This window comes from Geotrypetes seraphini, chromosome 2, assembly GCF_902459505.1.
Source record: "Geotrypetes seraphini chromosome 2, aGeoSer1.1, whole genome shotgun sequence".
NCBI lineage: Eukaryota > Metazoa > Chordata > Amphibia > Gymnophiona > Dermophiidae > Geotrypetes > Geotrypetes seraphini.
This window is the reverse complement of record NC_047085.1, coordinates 499,254,754-499,273,161: the sequence shown is the minus strand read 5'-3', so window position 1 is coordinate 499,273,161 and position 18,408 is coordinate 499,254,754. Positions and strand designations below refer to the sequence as shown.

The 18,408-nt window shown below is 44.1% G+C and overlaps 1 protein-coding gene across 1 annotated transcript in view; it reads right to left on the bottom strand.

The window, feature by feature from the left end:
* Nucleotides 1-18,408, bottom strand: part of LOC117354948 (SCO-spondin-like) — a 441,431-nt gene that overhangs the window by 148,160 nt on the left and 274,863 nt on the right. The window contains 8 exon segments of the mRNA XM_033932909.1: nt 1,110-1,279; nt 1,487-1,566; nt 5,462-5,665; nt 6,771-6,941; nt 7,845-7,894; nt 10,231-10,325; nt 13,335-13,477; nt 16,238-16,369. Of these exon segments, the coding sequence (XP_033788800.1) occupies nt 1,110-1,279; nt 1,487-1,566; nt 5,462-5,665; nt 6,771-6,941; nt 7,845-7,894; nt 10,231-10,325; nt 13,335-13,477; nt 16,238-16,369 (1,045 nt within the window).

Sequence of the window (18,408 nt, the reverse complement as noted above, 5' to 3'; positions counted from 1 at the left end):
TTCTGTACGGAATGTTGCTACTCTTTGGGGTTCTAGAATCTTGCTGCTCTTTGGGGATTCTGTACGGAATGTTGCTACTCTTTGGGGTTCTAGAATCTTGCTACTCTTTGGGGATTCTGTACGGAATGTTGCTACTCTTTGGGGTTCTAGAATCTTGCTGCTCTTTGGGGATTCTGTACGGAATGTTGCTACTCTTTGGGGTTCTAGAATCTTGCTACTCTTTGGGGATTCTGTACGGAATGTTGCTACTCTTTGGGGTTCTAGAATCTTGCTACTCTTTGGGGATTCTGTACGGAATGTTGCTACTCTTTGGGGTTCTAGAATCTTGCTGCTCTTTGGGGATTCTGTACGGAATGTTGCTACTCTTTGGGGTTCTAGAATCTTGCTACTCTTTGGGGATTCTGTACGGAATGTTGTTACTCTTTGGGGTTCTAGAATCTTGCTACTCTTTAGGGATTCTGTATGGAATGTTGCTACTATCTGGGGTTCCGGAATCTCGCTTATTCTGAGATAATGGAATGCTGCTACTCTTTGGGTTTTGGCCAGGTACTAGTGACCTGGATTGGCTACCGTGAGAATGGGCTACTGGACTGATGGACCATTGGTCTGACCCTGTAAGGCTATTCTTATGTTCAGTCCAGAGGAAGGCTACTAAAATGGCGCGTGGTCTTCGTAATGAGGCGTATGGGGACAGACTTAAAGATCTCAATATAGATACTTTGGAGGAAAGGTGGGAGAAGGGAGATACGATAGAGACTTTTAAATACCTACATGGCATAGCTGTGCATGAGGCAAATCTTTCATTTGAAAAGAAGCTTCGAAATGAGAGAGCAAAGGATGAAGTTAAAAGGCGATAGGCTCCGGAGTAATCTAAGGAATTACTTTTTTAAAGAAATGGTGGTAGATGCGTGGAACAGTCTCCCGGAAGAAGTGGTGGAGACAGAGACTGTGTCTGAATTCAAGAAAGCCTGGGAGAGAAGGAGATAATAGATGCTGCAGATGGGCAGACTGGATGGGCCATTTGGCCCGTATCGGCCATCATCTTCTATCAGCAATAAACCAAATGTAGATATTGTAGATTATCCAGAGCTAGAGAACAGGCCTCTTACCAGTTGTTGCAGCCATCATCTCGCAGGACGCTCTCACCAGGAAGATACCTGTCTCCCGTTAGCATATCCAGACAGGTGCAGTCCTCTCTCTCCACACATGCAGTGCCATTCTCGTTCAATACCTGCCCGCTGCTGCAGTAACAGCCAGGCTCACAGCTCCAGACGCAATGCTGAAATCGCAAATGGAGAGAAGTGAGCACATCACACCGAAGAACGACCTCTCCTACTTTCAGAGACAGTGGTCAGATCAGGGAGAGGCTGCGGGGAGAAAAAGGAGTGTTTCAAATAGACCTTCTCTCATAGAGCTGAAATCATTGAGGAAGGAAGGGCCGGACAATACGGCAGAGCAGAGAAAGGACCTGGCAAAGCTCACTTACTGAGATATCGTCACAGGACCTTGGACACGAGGGCCCACAGTTGCTGTACACGGAGCCTGCAACGTCTGAGCAGTTCATCACTGTTGGAACGAGAAAGGGGAGGCCATGTAAGGAAGAAAGCATACTGAAGAAGCAATCAGAACAGCAGCACACAAGAAGGAGAAAATGTTTTTCTCCAGAAACATTAAATGGAAATAAAGCAGCTACAATACTGGACCACAGACTTATTCAATTGAACAAGTCTACCACAAGTGCAGCCCATCTGACCTTGGGATACAGCCCACTTGAGATTTTGGTCACCTTCACTCGTCCAGGTTTCAGGCCTATAGGATGGTATCTTAATGCATTCTGCTTCATTTTTTTTCAATCAAGTTCCTTATATTCAACTTGATGTATTTTATCTGTTCTATGTATTACTTCTTTCCCTGCCATGCCGGTATTTTCTGCATTATATTGTAAATGCTTTCCGTCTTTATCTGTTTTTAAGTCCATTATTCTAATTTGTATTTTATCTGTATCCCATGTATTAGCTCACCTTGCTGTGAACCGCCTAGAACTTTTTCGGTATGGCTGAATATAGGAATATAATTATTATTATTATTATATCATCTCCCGTACGAGGAGCGGCTAGGGAAGTTACAGCTCTATTCACTCGAGGAACGTAGAAAGAGGGGAGACATGATCGAGACATTCAAGTATCTCATGGGCCGCATCGAGGTGGAAGATGATATCTTCTTTTTCAAGGGTCCCGCAGCAACAAGGGGGCATCCATGGAAAATCAGGGGCGGGAAACTGCACGGTGACACCAGGAAGTTCTTTTTCACTGAAAGGGTGGTTGATCGCTGGAATAGTCTTCCACTTCAGGTCATTGAGGCCAGCAGCGTGCCTGATTTTAAGGCCAAATGGGATAGACATGTGGGATCTATTCGCAGATAGGTAGGGAGGGTCATTGGGGTGGGCAGACTAGATGGGCCGTGGCCCTTATCTGCAGTCTATTTCTATGTTTCTATGTTTCTATCTTATTATATCATCTTAGTATATCATCTTAGTGTATCACAAGCTGTGTGCCGCAGCAGATGTGCCCCCGACGAGGCGCCGGTAAGGAGGAGAGGCGCCGGCACAGGCCGACTGCTTATAGGACATGCCTCTCGTGGCAAGAGGCGCATCCTGCAGGCAGTCAACTGGCACCGATGACTCTCCTTGGGGAGGGGTGGGGGGTGCAGACTGGTCTGGTGGATGAAAAGGGACGTGATTTCTGAAAAGGAAGGAAGGCAGCCTGTGGGGAGAAGGCGAGTCCAGAGGTGATTAAACTGGGAACCACCCTGGTGCCTGGCCAGCTCTGCCTCGGGGGGGAAGGGAGGCGGGGGTCGATACACTGTAATGCGGTTCACAGTCAGTCACGCGCCAACAATCAAGCGCTGACAATTCGGCGCAAGACACCAGCGCACCATGGGAAAACTTAGTTTTAAGGAGCTCACTGCATAGTGTTCGCCCTGCTGTTGGGGGGGGCTTGGGGGGGTTGGAATCCTCCATTATAGAGAAAATGGAACTTTTTCCGATTTTTTTCGGGAAAAGTTCCATTTTCTCTATAATGTGGGGGAATTGTCAGCGCGCTGGTGTCTGGAGCGCAATTGTCCCGTCACCCTGTAACACTTATAAGAACACGTTTAAGGTCAGCTATTTTATTCCACATTGGTGTTTCACAGATTTTCCATGTGTCCTTTTAGTATTTTTTTTGTGAAAACTCATGAATACAATCTTTATTTATTTATTTTAAAATCTATATGCCATCCATAACTATAGGCTGTCCACAAGAGTACGAACACGGAAACGTAGGAATAAACATCACAAAGCAAAATCTTAAAACCAATTACTCTTAAAATAACACACTGTGACAAACAATTGCATTTTCAATCAATTTTAAAATCTTAACCGGTCGGAGCTCAGCCATAGCTGTCCCACTGATGCGTTCCATAGCTTAATACCTGCAATAGAAAAAGCAGCGGCTCTGGTTTCAGCGTATCTACCTCGCATTATCGATTCCAACAACTTTTGATTTTTCAGATCTCAAAGCTCTATTAGGCTGATACGGTACCACCACACTAGTAAAGAACCGTGGCAATTCTGGCTACAGAAAGAATCTCCAAGTTTCTGGCATTGGAGGAATCAATTGCATCGTTTATTTTTATTTGAGAGTTGGGAGGTTCGACGTTCGCTTAGAAAAACTCGTCTTTTTATGGAGGTTTGGGATCCTTATATTCAGAATCTTTCACCAAGAATACGAAGTTTGGTTATTAATGATTTACTATGAATTTAGGTTTAACAATTACATTCCAGTTATTTATTTTAATTCTTTATTTTTGTCAACTTTCATCCAGGGTGAGGGATTTCATTTAGGGGGTAGGGGATGGAATTAAGGGGGGTGTAGATAAGATTGGATTAGTTCATATGGAAATTTAATTTGAAAGAATAATAATAATAAGATATTTGTTAAGTGAGGATGGGGGTGGGTATTATTTTATTTATCTCATAATATGTATGAATTAATTAATACATTTTGATGTATTAGGTTAGATTTTCTGAAATAGGTAGGGAGGGATTGGGGTATTTTCTATTTTATTTACATTTGTCATATTTATTAAATGTATTACATAATATTTAAATCATTATAAAATATGAATATAAGTATGATATATTGTACTTAAAGTGTTCATGAAGAAAATCAAGTGTGTATTTATAAGATTATATGAATTTTTCTGATACACTTGTTGTAATATGCAAAACTGAATAAAGAAATTAAAAAAAAAAGAAATTTAATTTGAAAGAATGATATAAATTTGTATGAAATATTATTATTATGATTCTTATTGTATTGAATGTATTTTTGTATTATCCTATTGTATTGATTATTTGATTTGTTCAATAAAAATTGTTATAAAGTAAGTACCATGGCACTTGGTGGTAGACGGTTTGATGAATTACAGAAATCACTTTATGTTGACCTCGAAATGCAATCGGTGGCCAATGCAATTTCTTCAGAACAGGTGTAATATGGGCTGTTCTTCCAACACCTATGACCAACCTTGCCGCTGCATTTTGTACTAACAGTAACGCCCTGCTCCTCGTTTTAGAAACACCGAGGTAAAGAACGTCATGGCAGTCCAGTCGTGATAATCCCATCCCTTGCACAACAGTTCCGAAATCAAAATGAGAGACTAGCGATTGAGTAACACATAATGTACGATATTACATTGCAAATGCCAATACGACGTTCTCTGCAGGTTGTGTCCCAACTGACAAACTTCATTTTGTGTGTGTTGTATCTATTTTTCATATGGGATTGACAAAAATACAAGTTAAAACCAATGCAAATTTGGGACCCCTATATTCAAAAACTTTCACCTAAAGCGAGAAGTTTGATTCTTAATGAATTATAGTGAAATTTTTGATCTTTTCATGGTATCCCAATCTATGCCACCTTCCATCCTGGGGGAGAGGGGGAATAGGAAGGAGGGAGGGGGTAAAGGGAAGGGAGGTGAAAGGGGGGGTTAGGGTTGGTCATGTAAAGAAAATTTGGGGAGGAATGATAGTATTTTATAGAATATTTGGTCCTTTTGAGCAGGCGGTAGATTTTCGGCTAGCACGCGCTATAGCAGGCGCTAATCTGGTGCGTACGCTAAAACTGCCAGCGCGGCTTTGTAAAAGGAGCCCTTAGGATTACCGTACGGCTCCAGAAAAAGGAGGATGGATTGAGACATCCGGGTTTTACTTTCAATGGAAGTAAAACCCGGATGTCTCAATCCGTCCGCCTTACTTCCATAGCTTTTAATGGGAGTAAAACCCAGATATCTAAATCCGTCCTCCTTTTTCTGGAGCCATATGGTAACCCTAAACAGAGTTCCTCAAGGTCGCAGAGTAATAAGTGGGGAACGGAGCTAAATTCCACAGGCTGACTGCTCTGTGTTTGCCCGTGACCTCTTCCCTGGCCCCCTCTTTTTCTTCCATTACCTGGGCACTCCAAGGGGTGACAGACCTCCATCTCCACACCAGGGCCCTCACAGTAATCTCCGTCTCCCAGAGGGGCCGGATTGTCGCAGCTCTTTATCCTGGTCCGCACCCCATCCCCACAGGTTTTGCTGCACCCCGTCCAGGGACTCCACTCACTCCAGTTACCATTTCCTGTCAGGATAATAACACAAAGTAGTGATGATAGAGAGGAGAAAGGATAGGGGGGGAGGAAATGGTAGCAAAATAAAAGCAATTCCAAGCACAGCTTTCAAGAAGCAGCAGAGAGAGCTGTAAGAACTACTGACAGGAAGTTTGCTGGTCAGTAACCAAAGAGATAGAAGAGATGAAATGTTCAGCAGTAATATTCTACATGTTAGCAGTGTTGTTCCATGAAACCTGTCTGTCAATGGGACTCCACAGAATGACATGGGGATAGAATTTGTCCCTGTTCCCGTGGTTAACCGTGGGAAACCATCTCTGTGTCACTCTTTAAGGAGAGAAGAAAGAATCAGAGTATGAATGGCTCAGCCACTGACCCTCAAGCCTTGCATTGAAGAATGCTGGTGTAGAAGGACTGAGGTTGAAATAGACACTAAAGAATGACAGTCTCTGGTATCCAGAATTGATACTGTGATGTCATAATGCTTTATTCCACCAATAAGAGCCAGCCTCATCAGTGATGTCACAATGGGTTCATCATCCTATATTTGGCTCACATAATAATAAGAGCATGACCTCAAACCTTGCACTGAAGAATGCTGGTGTAGAAGGACTGAGGTTGAGATAGACACTAAAGAATGACACCAGATGGTTTCCTGCAGTTATCCACGAGGATGGAGACAAATTCTGTCCCCGTGCCATTCTCTATAACCGATTTAGCGCGCCCTAAAGCTTAGTTTGCGCTAAATGCTAATACATCCATTATATGTCGGCACACACGACAGAGAGAGTTTTTAGTTTTGAGTGCAAATTTTTCGATAGATAGACGGTGGGGGTGGGGTTGATATATGTATTTGTCAAAGAATATAATTTTGATTGACTGTGTAATATGTTGCACTTATTTTTGGCTTTAAAATGAATAAAGATTTATTAAAAATAAATTGAAACTTGTTGAATCAGGAGAGTGTGGCACTACGAATGCTTAAAAACATGCCTTAAGGTACTATAGGTACCTTATGTGAATCCTCCCAGAGCTTGACAGGTAGCTTTGAACACAGGATGAGAATATCTGGAAGACTGGGGTGTGGGGACAGGAAAGGAGAGGCCAAGGACTTACTGCTGCAGAGCTGAATATTACAGGGCTGGTCTTCATGGTCTGGCCCAACGCATGGCTTTCCGCTCCCAGATGGCGGAGGGTCAGTACAGAATCGAAACCGGCTCTGGAGTCCAATTCCACAGGTGGCTGAACACTGACTCCAAGGTGTCCATTCTGACCAGTTCCCATTCACTAGTGAGAAAGCCAACGTGAGAATTAGGGATGTGACCTTTTCGTTCATAGCAGACTGAAACCCCACCTTTTTGATATAGCCTTCAATCCTTAAGCCTAATCCTCTGCCCTCCAACCCAGCCACTGATTAACCGTTCCCCTTAACTATATCCATGGCATCCTGTTTGTCTTTGGGAAGCAGAGCTGAGACTATGATGTCATAATGCCTCATTCCACCAATAAGAGCCAACCTCATCAGTGATGTCACAGTAGCTTCATTGTCCTTACTCCCCTCTGCCCTCCAACCCAGCCAGCTGATTAACCGTTCCCCTTAACTGTATCCATGACATCCTGTTTGTCTGTCTTGCCTGTTTAGATTGTAAGCTCTTTCAAGCAGGGACTGTTTTCTTATTCTTTGTGACTCTGTACAATGCTGCCTACATCTGGTAGCGCTATAGAACTAATTAGTAGTAGTAGTAGTAGTAAGGCTCCTCTGTTCATTTCATATATTTTTGAATTCCGTCACCATTTTTGATTCCGCCACCTTCCTCGGGAGGGCATTCCAGGCATCACCCACTCTCTCCATGAAAAAATATTTCCTGACATTACTCCTAAGACTATCACCTGGCAGTATCAATTCATGTCCTCTAGTTTTACTATTTCCCTATCTCTAGAAAAGATTTGCTTTTTATATTAATATCTTTCAATATTTAAATGTCTGTATCATTTCTCCCCCTGTCTCGTGAGGTTGGCATTCAGTCCTGGTTTTATCCAATGGCAAACAGATTGTAGTCTTACTTTACTTAGGGAAACCAATGGGAAATCAGCCATGCAGTGAGGTAAAACCAGATCCGAATTAGCTTCTCTTGGGGAAAAAAACAAAACCCTATTTGCAGCCCTATTTCTAGGTCTGTCCAAACTCACCATCACAAGGCAGCTGTGAGCAGTTGGATATTCTTCCAGAGAGACAGGAACTGGTAAGAGACAAAAAGTAAAAACAGGGTTTAATGTAGTAGGTACCTGCTCCTCCTTATAGAATACTAGTGTAACTGATGAAATATGTGCATTTATATCAGCTCTACATATTAGACTTGAAAAGTACATGCAACAATCATAGTATTCTATTATTTATGCTAGTAATTCCCAAACCAGAAGAACATATGCGTTGCCATACTGGGACAGACCGAAAGTTCATCAAATCCAGTTTCCTGTTTCCAACAGTGACAAATCCAGGTCACAAATACCTGGCAAGATCCCAAAAGAGTAAAACAGATTTTATGCTACTTATCCTAGAAATAAGCAGTGTATTTTTCCCCAAGTCCATTAATAATGGCTTATGGACTTTTGTTTTAGGAAATGATGCAAACCATTTTTAAACCCTGCTAAGCTAACTGCTTTCACCATATTTTCTGGCAATGAATTCCAGAGCTTAATTACACATTGTGTTAAGAAATATTTTCTCTGGTTTGTTTTAAATTTACTAGTTAGTAGCATCATTGAATGCCCCCTAGTCCTAGTATTTTTGGAACAAGTAAACAAGTGATTTCACATCTATCCATTCCACTTCACTCAGTATTTAATAGACCTATATCATATCTTCCCTGAGCCATTTCTTCCCAGGCTGAAGAGCCCTAGATGATCTAACCTTTCCTCATAGGGAAGTTGTCCCATACCCCTGTGGCGTACCAACGGGGGGGGGGGGAGGGGGGGGGGCGGTCCGCCCCGGGTACACGCTCCAAGGGGGTGCACAGCCAGCCAGATCCGGAACCTCCCGCACTGCTCCAAATGGCACCTCAGCACGGCTGCCGTACTTAGAGCAGAGTTGGCAGCCGCGCTGAAGTGAATGAAGGTCCCATGACGACTGCACTGTCTACCGCCTCTGTTCCGGAAGAGGTAAGTGATGTCGGGGGGGGAGGGGGGTGGACCGGCAGCTGCAGTCATTGCGGGATGTTGCCGCAACTAAATGTGTCTGCCGGCCCAGCCCCTCCAACGTCACTTACCCATCCGGAGCAGACCTTTGGGATGGAGAAAGAAATGAGCATAGTAGGGTGGTGAAAGGAGGTCAGGGTGGCATGGAAGGGTATGGAGGGTGAGAAAGGGGGTCAGGGTGGCATGGAATCATGGTGAAAGGTGAGAACAGGGGTCAGGGTGGTATGGAAGCGTGGTGGAGGGAGAGAAAGGGGCAGATGTTGATGGAATTGCAGGGAAAGAGACATAAGGGGGAAGGATACTGCATGGAATTGGGTTGGAGGGAGAGAAAGGGGGCAGATGCTGATGGAAGTGGGGGGAAGGGAGAGGAGAGAGTGAAATGCCAGACCATGTGGGTGTGGGAGAGGGAAGGGAAGAAGAGGAGAGGAGAGATGCCAGACCATTGGAGGAGGGAAGGGAGTTAGATGGATGCCAGACTAATGGGGGTGAAGGGAGAAATGGAAGGGGGATGCATAAAGTTTCTAGAACGGGAATAGAAAGAGAGAAGATGCCATATAGAAGGGGCAGAGAGAGGGTAGACAGTGGATGAAAGGAAGAGAGTGACAAAAAGATGAGGAAAGCAGAAACCAGAGAAGACAAAGTAGAAAAAAAATTATATTTATTTATTTATTTTTTGCTTTAGATGAGATGCATCGCTGTTTCTGTGATGTTGCATTGTATGCAGAGTCCAGCTTCTTGGTGCTTCAGTTTAACCTTTGTCTACATATTTTTATTCTATCTCCCCATTTACAAAACTGTAGAGCGTTTTTTAACGTTGGCATCTGAGCTGTTACAACCGTGGCTAAAAACCACACTAGAGTTTTGTAAAAGGGGGAGGAGTTAATTTGTGATTACATACTAGGCGAAGGTGTTTTCTGTGTTCTGTGTTTGAAAAGACATGGTTTTCTGTTAGGATTGACTGTGTAGGATTGATCTGTACTAGTCTGGCTTGTTTAGTTTTACAATGGGTTTATTGACGTACTGCTCGTGTGTACAGTGCTGCAGACGCTGCTGGAGTCAGCAGGTTTGGAGTCGGGACCAAGGGAAGGGAAGGGGGGGGCGGCGGCAAGGGACTACGAGAGCTGACCAGACTTATAGCCCCCGTTAATGTAACGGGCTAAAATACTAGTATTAAATAAATTTAACTTGACCTTAAGCAGTGTCTCTGGGATCCTCCTCGCTCCTGAGGGGTGTGTGATGGAGAGCAAATGGAGGGATGCCTGGGAGCGGCTTCTCTAGGATTGCCTTTGCTCTTGGATAGGTGTGTGATGGATAGCAAATGAATGTGCGGCTGGAAGCAGAGTCTTTGGGATCCTCTTTGCTCCTAGGTTAGATTACTCACCAGTTGTTACATCCTCTTGGAATAATCTCCCTGGCTGCATACAGCGCGCCATCCTCTGTGCAGGGACAATCAGATTCTGGAACGCAGCGATTATTCTGAAAGCAGACGAAAAGTGGTGAAACGGAGAGATCGATCTAATCTAATACTTGGCTTTATATACCGAGTTTTCATTCAAAGACGCTTTCCAATAGATTGGTCATACTCTATAATTGATTCAGGTAGACGATTTAATAGAATAAAGCGGGTATTTGTTCCCTTACCTTTTGTGTCTTAACCCTTCCCTGGTTTTATCTTTACTCTTAATTTTTTTTAAAAATTGTATTGACGTTTATTGTTTTTACCCCTTCCCCCCTTTACATATAATATTGTATTGGTAATGAATATTATGTCTGTTAGTTTTATAATGTTTTTTTTATAATTTTGGAACTTGTGTAATTCGCACTGGATTTGGACTATGCGAGGTAACCAAAATACTAAATAAACTTGAAACTAAACTAAGAAAGCTCGACTCGGTTTACAATAGTTAACTTAAAAAATAAGAAACATAAAAGAAAGATATTGAAAAGAATTAATTTCCAAAGTGTTTAGTGAATAAAGTAGTTTTCAAACGCTTTCGAAAGAATAAGAGAGAACCGGAACTTCTTAAAAGGAACGGAAGATCGTTCCAAAGTTGAGAAATCTTAAAAAATCAAAGATTGGCCAAAAATCTTAACTGGTGAAACGGAGAGGTCGATCCTTTAGATACGAGGTCTCTCCTACTCCGTGCAGAGTATGGAAAGAAATTATGCACCTACCCCCCTCTTCTACGAAACTGCGATAGCAGTTTTTAGCGCGGTGAGCTGCGCAGAACGGCCCGCGCTGCTCCCGACGCTCATAGAGTTCCTATGAGCGTCGGGAGCAGCGCAGGCCATTCAGCGCAGCTCTCTGTGCTACAAACTGCTAGTGTAGTTTAATAGACGAGGGGGGGTTAGTCTCATGCATGTTTATCCTACCTCACTTTTGCACTATTTTTTGCTTCTCATTCTCATTTACTGCCATCTCCACTCTCTTACTCTGGAAAAGGAAAAGAAAAGACTTTAGGCCTATTCATCACAATATTTTTCCAATGGCCCCCATATCTTTGCAAAGTTATTATATGTAGGTGTTGCTCTTAATGACCGTGACCCTCTCTACCCAGGAGCTGTGAACCCCACCCTCTGCAGCAATGGTTCTTAAACCTGTCCTGGGGGACCCCCCCAGCCAGAAGTGTCAGGCATGCAAATCTGCCTCATGCATATCCATTAGGGATATCTTTAAAACCTGTCCTGGGGGGATCCTCAGCCAGTCGGGTTTTCAAGCTATCCCTAATGACTTTGCATGAGTCAGATTTGCATATAACAGAGTTGACAGGCATGCAAATCTGCCTCATGCATATTCATTAGGGATATCTTGAAAACCCGACTGGCTGGGGGGGTCTCCCAGGATAAGTTTAAGAACCACTGCTGTAGAGGGTGAGGTTCACAGCTCCTGGGCAGAGAGGGTCGTGGTCATTACGAGCAACACCAACTCACCCTTCCCTCACTCCCTGGAACAGGGGTGTCAAAGTCCCTCCTCGAGGGCCGTAATCCAGTCGGGTTTTCAGGATTTCCCCAATGAATATGCATTGAAAGCAGTGCATGCACATAGATCTCATGCATATTCATTGGGGAAATCCTGAAAACCCGACTGGATTCCGGCCCTCGAGGACCGACTTTGACACCTGTGCCCTGGAAGAAGCACTTGCATAGACAGTTAAGTTTGCCTCTTTTGTGCTTGACAGGAAGTGGCATGGGTCATTTCCTTCTTTACAGAGTTACCAGATGTCGGGACCTGGCACTTTGCTGGTCTGAGACAACATGGTGGTGGTTTCCACCAAAGAAAGAGCCGCTACCAAACATAGACTCGCTGGTCACTGCAGTGGTAAGAAAATCCCTGCGGTAAGAGGAATTCCCTGAAGGTCCTGGCGCCATTTCTTGCCTCCTGACAGCCCCCAGATACCCAGAGCAATATTTGCAGGCACTCAATGCATCTACCCCCTGATGGCGGCACGACACAACAGTTTTTAAGCCGCTCCCTGCTTATCACAGGAGAAAACGAAAGTAAAACCAGAGAACCGCAGTAGAGAAATGACACGGGGACAATTTTTTCCCTGTCCCCATTGGAACTCATTTTCCCGTTCCGTCCCCGCGAGTTCTTTTCCTGCCCTTGCCCCATCCCTGCAAGCTCCATTGTCATCTGCCCAAGCCTCAAACACTTTAAAATCATAAGCGCGGTCAAGGCAGAGCTTACAGGAGTGGGGCAGGGACAGCGACAATGACAAAACCCACGGGATCGGGACGGAGAAATTGAATTCCTAAGGGGACGGGAACAAATTTGTCCCCGTATCATTCTCTACACCACAGGAAAGCTGGCAGGGCTGAAAGAACAATCCCAAACAAGGGAAAAGGCACAGATGACTGCCAGGAAAGGGAAGGCTGCAGAAGGTACTTGCTGTAGGCCAAATACAATGCTCTCCAGGGTGTCCTTTATTTTGTTTTAGGGGGGGTTGGTTTTTTTTTTAAATATGAATACCAACAGGCAGACCCCATAGGCTCTGAAAGCTGCTGTCAGTGAGAATTCACAGAGTAAAATAGCTGAGGCACTGCTAAAAGATGGGGAGGAGGGGGAGTGGGGGGAGGGACTTGGCCATATGAGTGCTGCACCCCTGAGGCCAAGGAGACCCCCGCAGGCTCCTGCCTCAGTCCAGCAAAAAGAAACTGTTTTGGCATTGAGAAGTTTGTTGGGTTTTTTTAAATTTGGAAATGACAGACCTTGCACAGACTGGGACTGCACAGGTTTACCATCTCTGCCAGCTGGAGACTGAGAACAGACTGACTTGAGGGGAACTGCACAGCCCACTTATAGATATCTTAGAAATCGGGAATTCTGTCTCCACCTGCTGGTAGAAGTGCATAAACCCATTCGTGTCTGCCAGTCTGGAGGGACGCTATAGAAATGACCATAAACACCTTACTGACGGGCTTACTTGAAGGAGCTGAAAGAGTGAGACTAACAAGTCCGGACACCCCTGGATATCTGCCACTCACCAGCAAAACTGTTCCACCACTGCAGTAGCATCCAGGCTGGCAGGTCTTGTTGGAGCTGTTAGTGCTTAAATCAGCACAGGAAGCTGGTCCATGGGCACAGTCCATCCACACCTTCCCATCAGAGCACACACCCGGTATTTCACCTTGAGGCAGAGGAGGAAATCATCAGTGTTATGAATGGGCATAAAGGACATGTCAGATTCTGTAGCATGGTTACACAGGCATGCCCATAAACAAAAGAAAAAATATATATAGGCTGCCTTTCTACAGACACATTCAGCTCTGCTTTCAACATACACTTTTCCCTCGGTATTCGCGGGAGATAGGGGCAGAGACGGACCGCGAATTGAGAAAAACCGCGAATATCCTCTCGTCCAGCTCTGGCCCACCCCCGCCTCCCTCTCGCCTTCCCCCTGGCATCCCGGCCTTACCTGGTGGTCTAGCAGGCTTTTGGGGCAAGAGCGATCTTCCTACGATGGGAGCTCATGGCAGCCATTTCCTATTGGCAATCTACACGGGGCAGGAGCGTAGGAAGATCGCTCCTGCCCCGAAAGCCTGCTAGACCACCAGGTAAGGCCGGGATGCGGGGAGGAAGGCTGGAGAGAGGTGGGAACGTGCTAAACTTTGGGGGGGGGGTCCCCCTCCCCCCCAAAAAATCACGAATATGTGAAATCGAGAGTGTCGAAACCGCGAATGGGGAGGGGGAAGTGTATTGCCCAAATGCTTTCCCACCCAATAGGCCATCTGCTTTAAGTACCTGTCCTACTCCCACTCCCACCCCATCACTATCATGTCTTTAAATAATAAAAGGTAAAATGGGCCAAAGAAACTCCTGAAAGAGGTAAAAACAGCTAGTGTAGAAGTGAAGTGCACAAGCTGTTATTTCAGTTAGACTTGGGGAAAGCTCGGCTTATCCCTGAGAGTCAGTAGCATGGAATCTTATTTTGGGGTCTTCTGCCAGGTACTTGTAACCAAGATTAACTACTTTTAGAAACAAGATTATGGTTACCAGCCCCACGCAAACCCCGTCTCTTCGGGCCGAGTCTGGAGTGCATCTGTGCATGTGCAACGTGATGACGTGACACGCATGTGCGTACCCATTTCGCATCCGTGCCCATCCACACCCAGACAGTCAGGTTTTCAGAATATCCACAATGAATATACATGATGTGATCTGCATACAGCTGAGGAAGAGGATGCAAATTTGTCTCGTGCACATTCATTGTGGATATCTGGAAAACCAGACTGTCTGGGTGGATCCAGCGGATTAGATTGAAATGCACAAAGATGGTCTCTGGCTTTTCCGCCATTCCACATTGCCCCGAGAACTGAAGTACACAGCGCTCAGGGCCAGTGTTAGACAAGTTGGGGCCCAGGGCAGGTGCTAGGGAGGGGGGCCCCAAAGCTTGCTTGCAGGCTATCCCTCTTTCAACTTCAGTCAGGTTTGGGGCTCCCTAGGGCAGGGGAGCTCAGTGGTGTAATAGGTCTGCCCTAGGCACCATGTTGGTGGGGGCGCTGGCACCTCTCCTCCTTTCTGCCCCCCGCCTCTCCCCATTTCTCCCCTCCACGTGTGCGCCCCCCTTCCCCCACACCTTTAGTTGAAGTTGCTCACGGCAGACAACAACGTGCTCTTCACGACCCCATCGGCTCTTCCACTGACGTCACTTCCAGGCGCCTAGGTGCATATGAAGTGACGGCAGAGGGAGAGCCAACGGGGTTGCGAGGAGCACATTGTTGACTGCCGCGAGCACCCACTTCAACCAGAGGTACGGGGGAAGGGGAGGGGGTTGCACGCAGCAGGCAGGAGCGGGGAAGGAGCGGGTGGCGGGATCGGGGAAGGAGCAGGAGGGGGCAGGGGAGGGAGCCACTGCCCCGGGTGCCTCTCACCCTGGCTATGCCACTGGGGGGGGAGCCCAGGGCAATTGCCCTGTTTGCCCACCACAAACGCCGGCCCCGACAGCCCAGAACCACTCATTTCCAGCATCAAGACTTACGGCCTTTACAGCCTGAGCATTCCCAGTGACACGTTTCCAGGATTTCCAGCACAGATGCAGGGTTTGCTTACAGGAACCTCAGCTTTGGAACAAACTTCCAATCTATTTGCGCGCTGAAACCTCCTTAGAAAAATTTAAAAGTAATCTAAAAAGCTATCTTTATAAAGATGCTTATGAATCTTAGATCAGACAATCCTTTTGATTCTCCTATTCACTTTTAGATCAGGTCTCTCCTTAACAATTACTAAGTCTTCATAAAAAATTGTTCTTCCCTAATTGTTATTCTATTTTAATTGTTTATTTTAAATCAAATGTAATTTAACCTCTAATTCTTTACGTATCTTTAATGTAACTATGGATAAAATTGTATGTATATGGTTTTTAACGGTTTTATTTGTCCCCCCCCCAAATTATTATTGTTATACGCATTGAAAATACTTGATAAATTATACATAATATGTTATAATATGTTATACAATATGTAATATATGAATGAAAAATAATAGAAGGGTGGGAGGAAGGAGAAGGGATAAAAATATATTTAGAATATGATGTATTAGATACAAAAATGATATTGTGTATTTATCAATTGTAATTTAATATTTTGTACATTTTATGTAAAATTTGAAAATTAAAAATATTATATGAAAAGTAATAAAAGGGTGGGGGGAGGGTGAGGGGGAAAATTATATTTAGATATATGATGTATTAGATATAAAAGTGATACTATGTATTTATCAATTGTATTTTAATATTTTGTACACTTTATGTAAAATTTGAAAATAAAAAAATAATGGGAAAAAAAAAAAAAAGAAAATACTTGATATTGCGTTTAAATCAAAATTTCAATAAACTTGAAACTTTCAGTAAACTTGAAATAGGCAGAAAGGAGAGGGAGAGCGGACTCACTGGTACAGGCCTGGAGGTTGCAGGTGGAGAACTCGATCCTGCGCAGGACGACACTCGCCCGTGTCCTGTTCTTGTAGCCGCCACCACAAGGCACAGAACATTCTGACCAGGGCCCCCACTCACCAGGAGGACCTGAAAGAGAGACAGCGCAAGTAGGTGACAACACATGGGACCGCTTAGACCAGGGGTGTCCAATGTCGGTCCTCGAGGGCCGCAATCCAGTCGGGTTTTCAGGATTTCCCCAATGAATACGCATGAGATCTATTTGCATGCACTGCTTTCAATGCATATTCATTGGGGAAATCCTGAAAACCCGAATGGATTGCGGCCCTCGAGGACCGACATTGGACACCCCTGGCTTAGACATTTATTTGATTTGCACTACATCAAACAAAACTTTGTTCAGAATGAAAATAAAAGGGGTAACTAAGTAAATAATAATAATAATAATAATAGTTTATTCTTATATACCGCCATACCCATGCGAGTTCAAGGCGGTTTACATCGAGTTATATTAGGGTCTGCATAGACAGGCAGATTTACAATTATTTGTCAGAATTACAGATTTGTTATTAGAATTACAGAGTAACAGAATTTCAATTATTTATCAGCTTTATTTGAACTAGACAGAGGATGAGGAAAGTGGGGGCAAAGGGGGAAGGCCTCATGAGGGGGCCGGGTTGGGGAGGGGGGGAGTTATTGTCAGGGGGGGGGAACAATTCGGGTCTTGTTTGCTGAATAGGTAAGTTTTAAGTGATTTTCTGAACCCGAGGTAAGTGGGGGCCTCTAGTATCATTTGTGCTAGCCATGGGTTCAGCTTGGCTGCTTGGAAGGCGAAAGTTCTGTCAAGGAATCTTTTGAAGTGACAAAGTTTGGGTGAGGGGAAGGCGAACAGCTGAATACGACGGGATTTCTTGTTGGTGCGGTAGAGGTTGAAGTGAGGGTTGATGTAACTTGGTGAGGAACCATTTACAGCCCTGTAACAGAAGCATGCGAATTTGTAAAGGACTCTAGACTCGAAAGGCAGCCAGTGGAGTTGGTGGTAGAATGGGGTGACGTGTTCCCATTTCTTTAGGCCAAAGATGAGGCGCACGGCGGTATTCTGGATTATTTTTAGTCTTCTGGTTGTTTTCTTCGTGGCGTTAAGGTATATGATGTTGCAGTAATCTAGAATGCTAAGGATGGAGGATTGTACAAGAAGGCGGAAGGAAGTGTCATTGAAGTATTTTTTTATAGTGCGAAGTTTCCAAAGTGCAGAGAAGCTTTTCCTGATGACGAGGTCGGTGTGATTTTCTAAGGAAAGATTTTTGTCCAGGGTGACTCCCAGGATTTTTAAGGTTGGTTCGAGGGGGAAGGTCATTCCTTTCAGTTGAATTGTAGTTTCTTTGATTTTGTCATTGGGGGTGGCTAGGAAGAATTTAGATTTATCGGGGTTTAGTTTCAGTCTGAATGCTAGCATCCAGAGTTCGATCTGGTTGAGAATGTTTGTAGTGTGGTCGAGTATTTCATGTGAAAAGTTGGTTAGTGGGATGGATATTGTGATGTCGTCTGCATAAATGAAGAATTTGAGCTTGAGGTTATGAAGAAGGTTGCCTAGGGAGGCCAGGTAGATGTTGAATAGGGTGGGGGATAGGGGGGAGCCCTGCGGGACCCCGCAGGTGTTGTCCCTGTATACTGTGATATATAAAGTAAGCTACAATTTTGCCTGTCCACGATGGTAGATTATTTATAGAGGTGATTTCCTAGTTAAAATTCTGGCGACCACTATAATGTGGACTAGATCAAACTGATTTATTACCTTATATATGTTTCAATGTATTTTATATACAGAGTTTTTGTGGATATTCATGAATATTTATTATTATTGTAATGAATAATCATAATAAAGAATAATAATAATAATAAAATAAAAATATGGAGACCATTAACAGACTTTTGTAATGAATGATAACATTTTCCCAAGGTAAGATATTTGATAGAAGGGAAAAGGGTGGGTATTATTTTTATTTATCTCATAATGCATATGAATGTGTCAATAGTCTCACTGTATTTGTATGAAATTCTGTTATGGGAGGGGATGGGATGGGAGGGTTTCTATTTAATAATAATTGTTTAGATATCAGGTGTAATACATAATATTTAAGATATTTTAGAATACTAGTCTTTAAGCC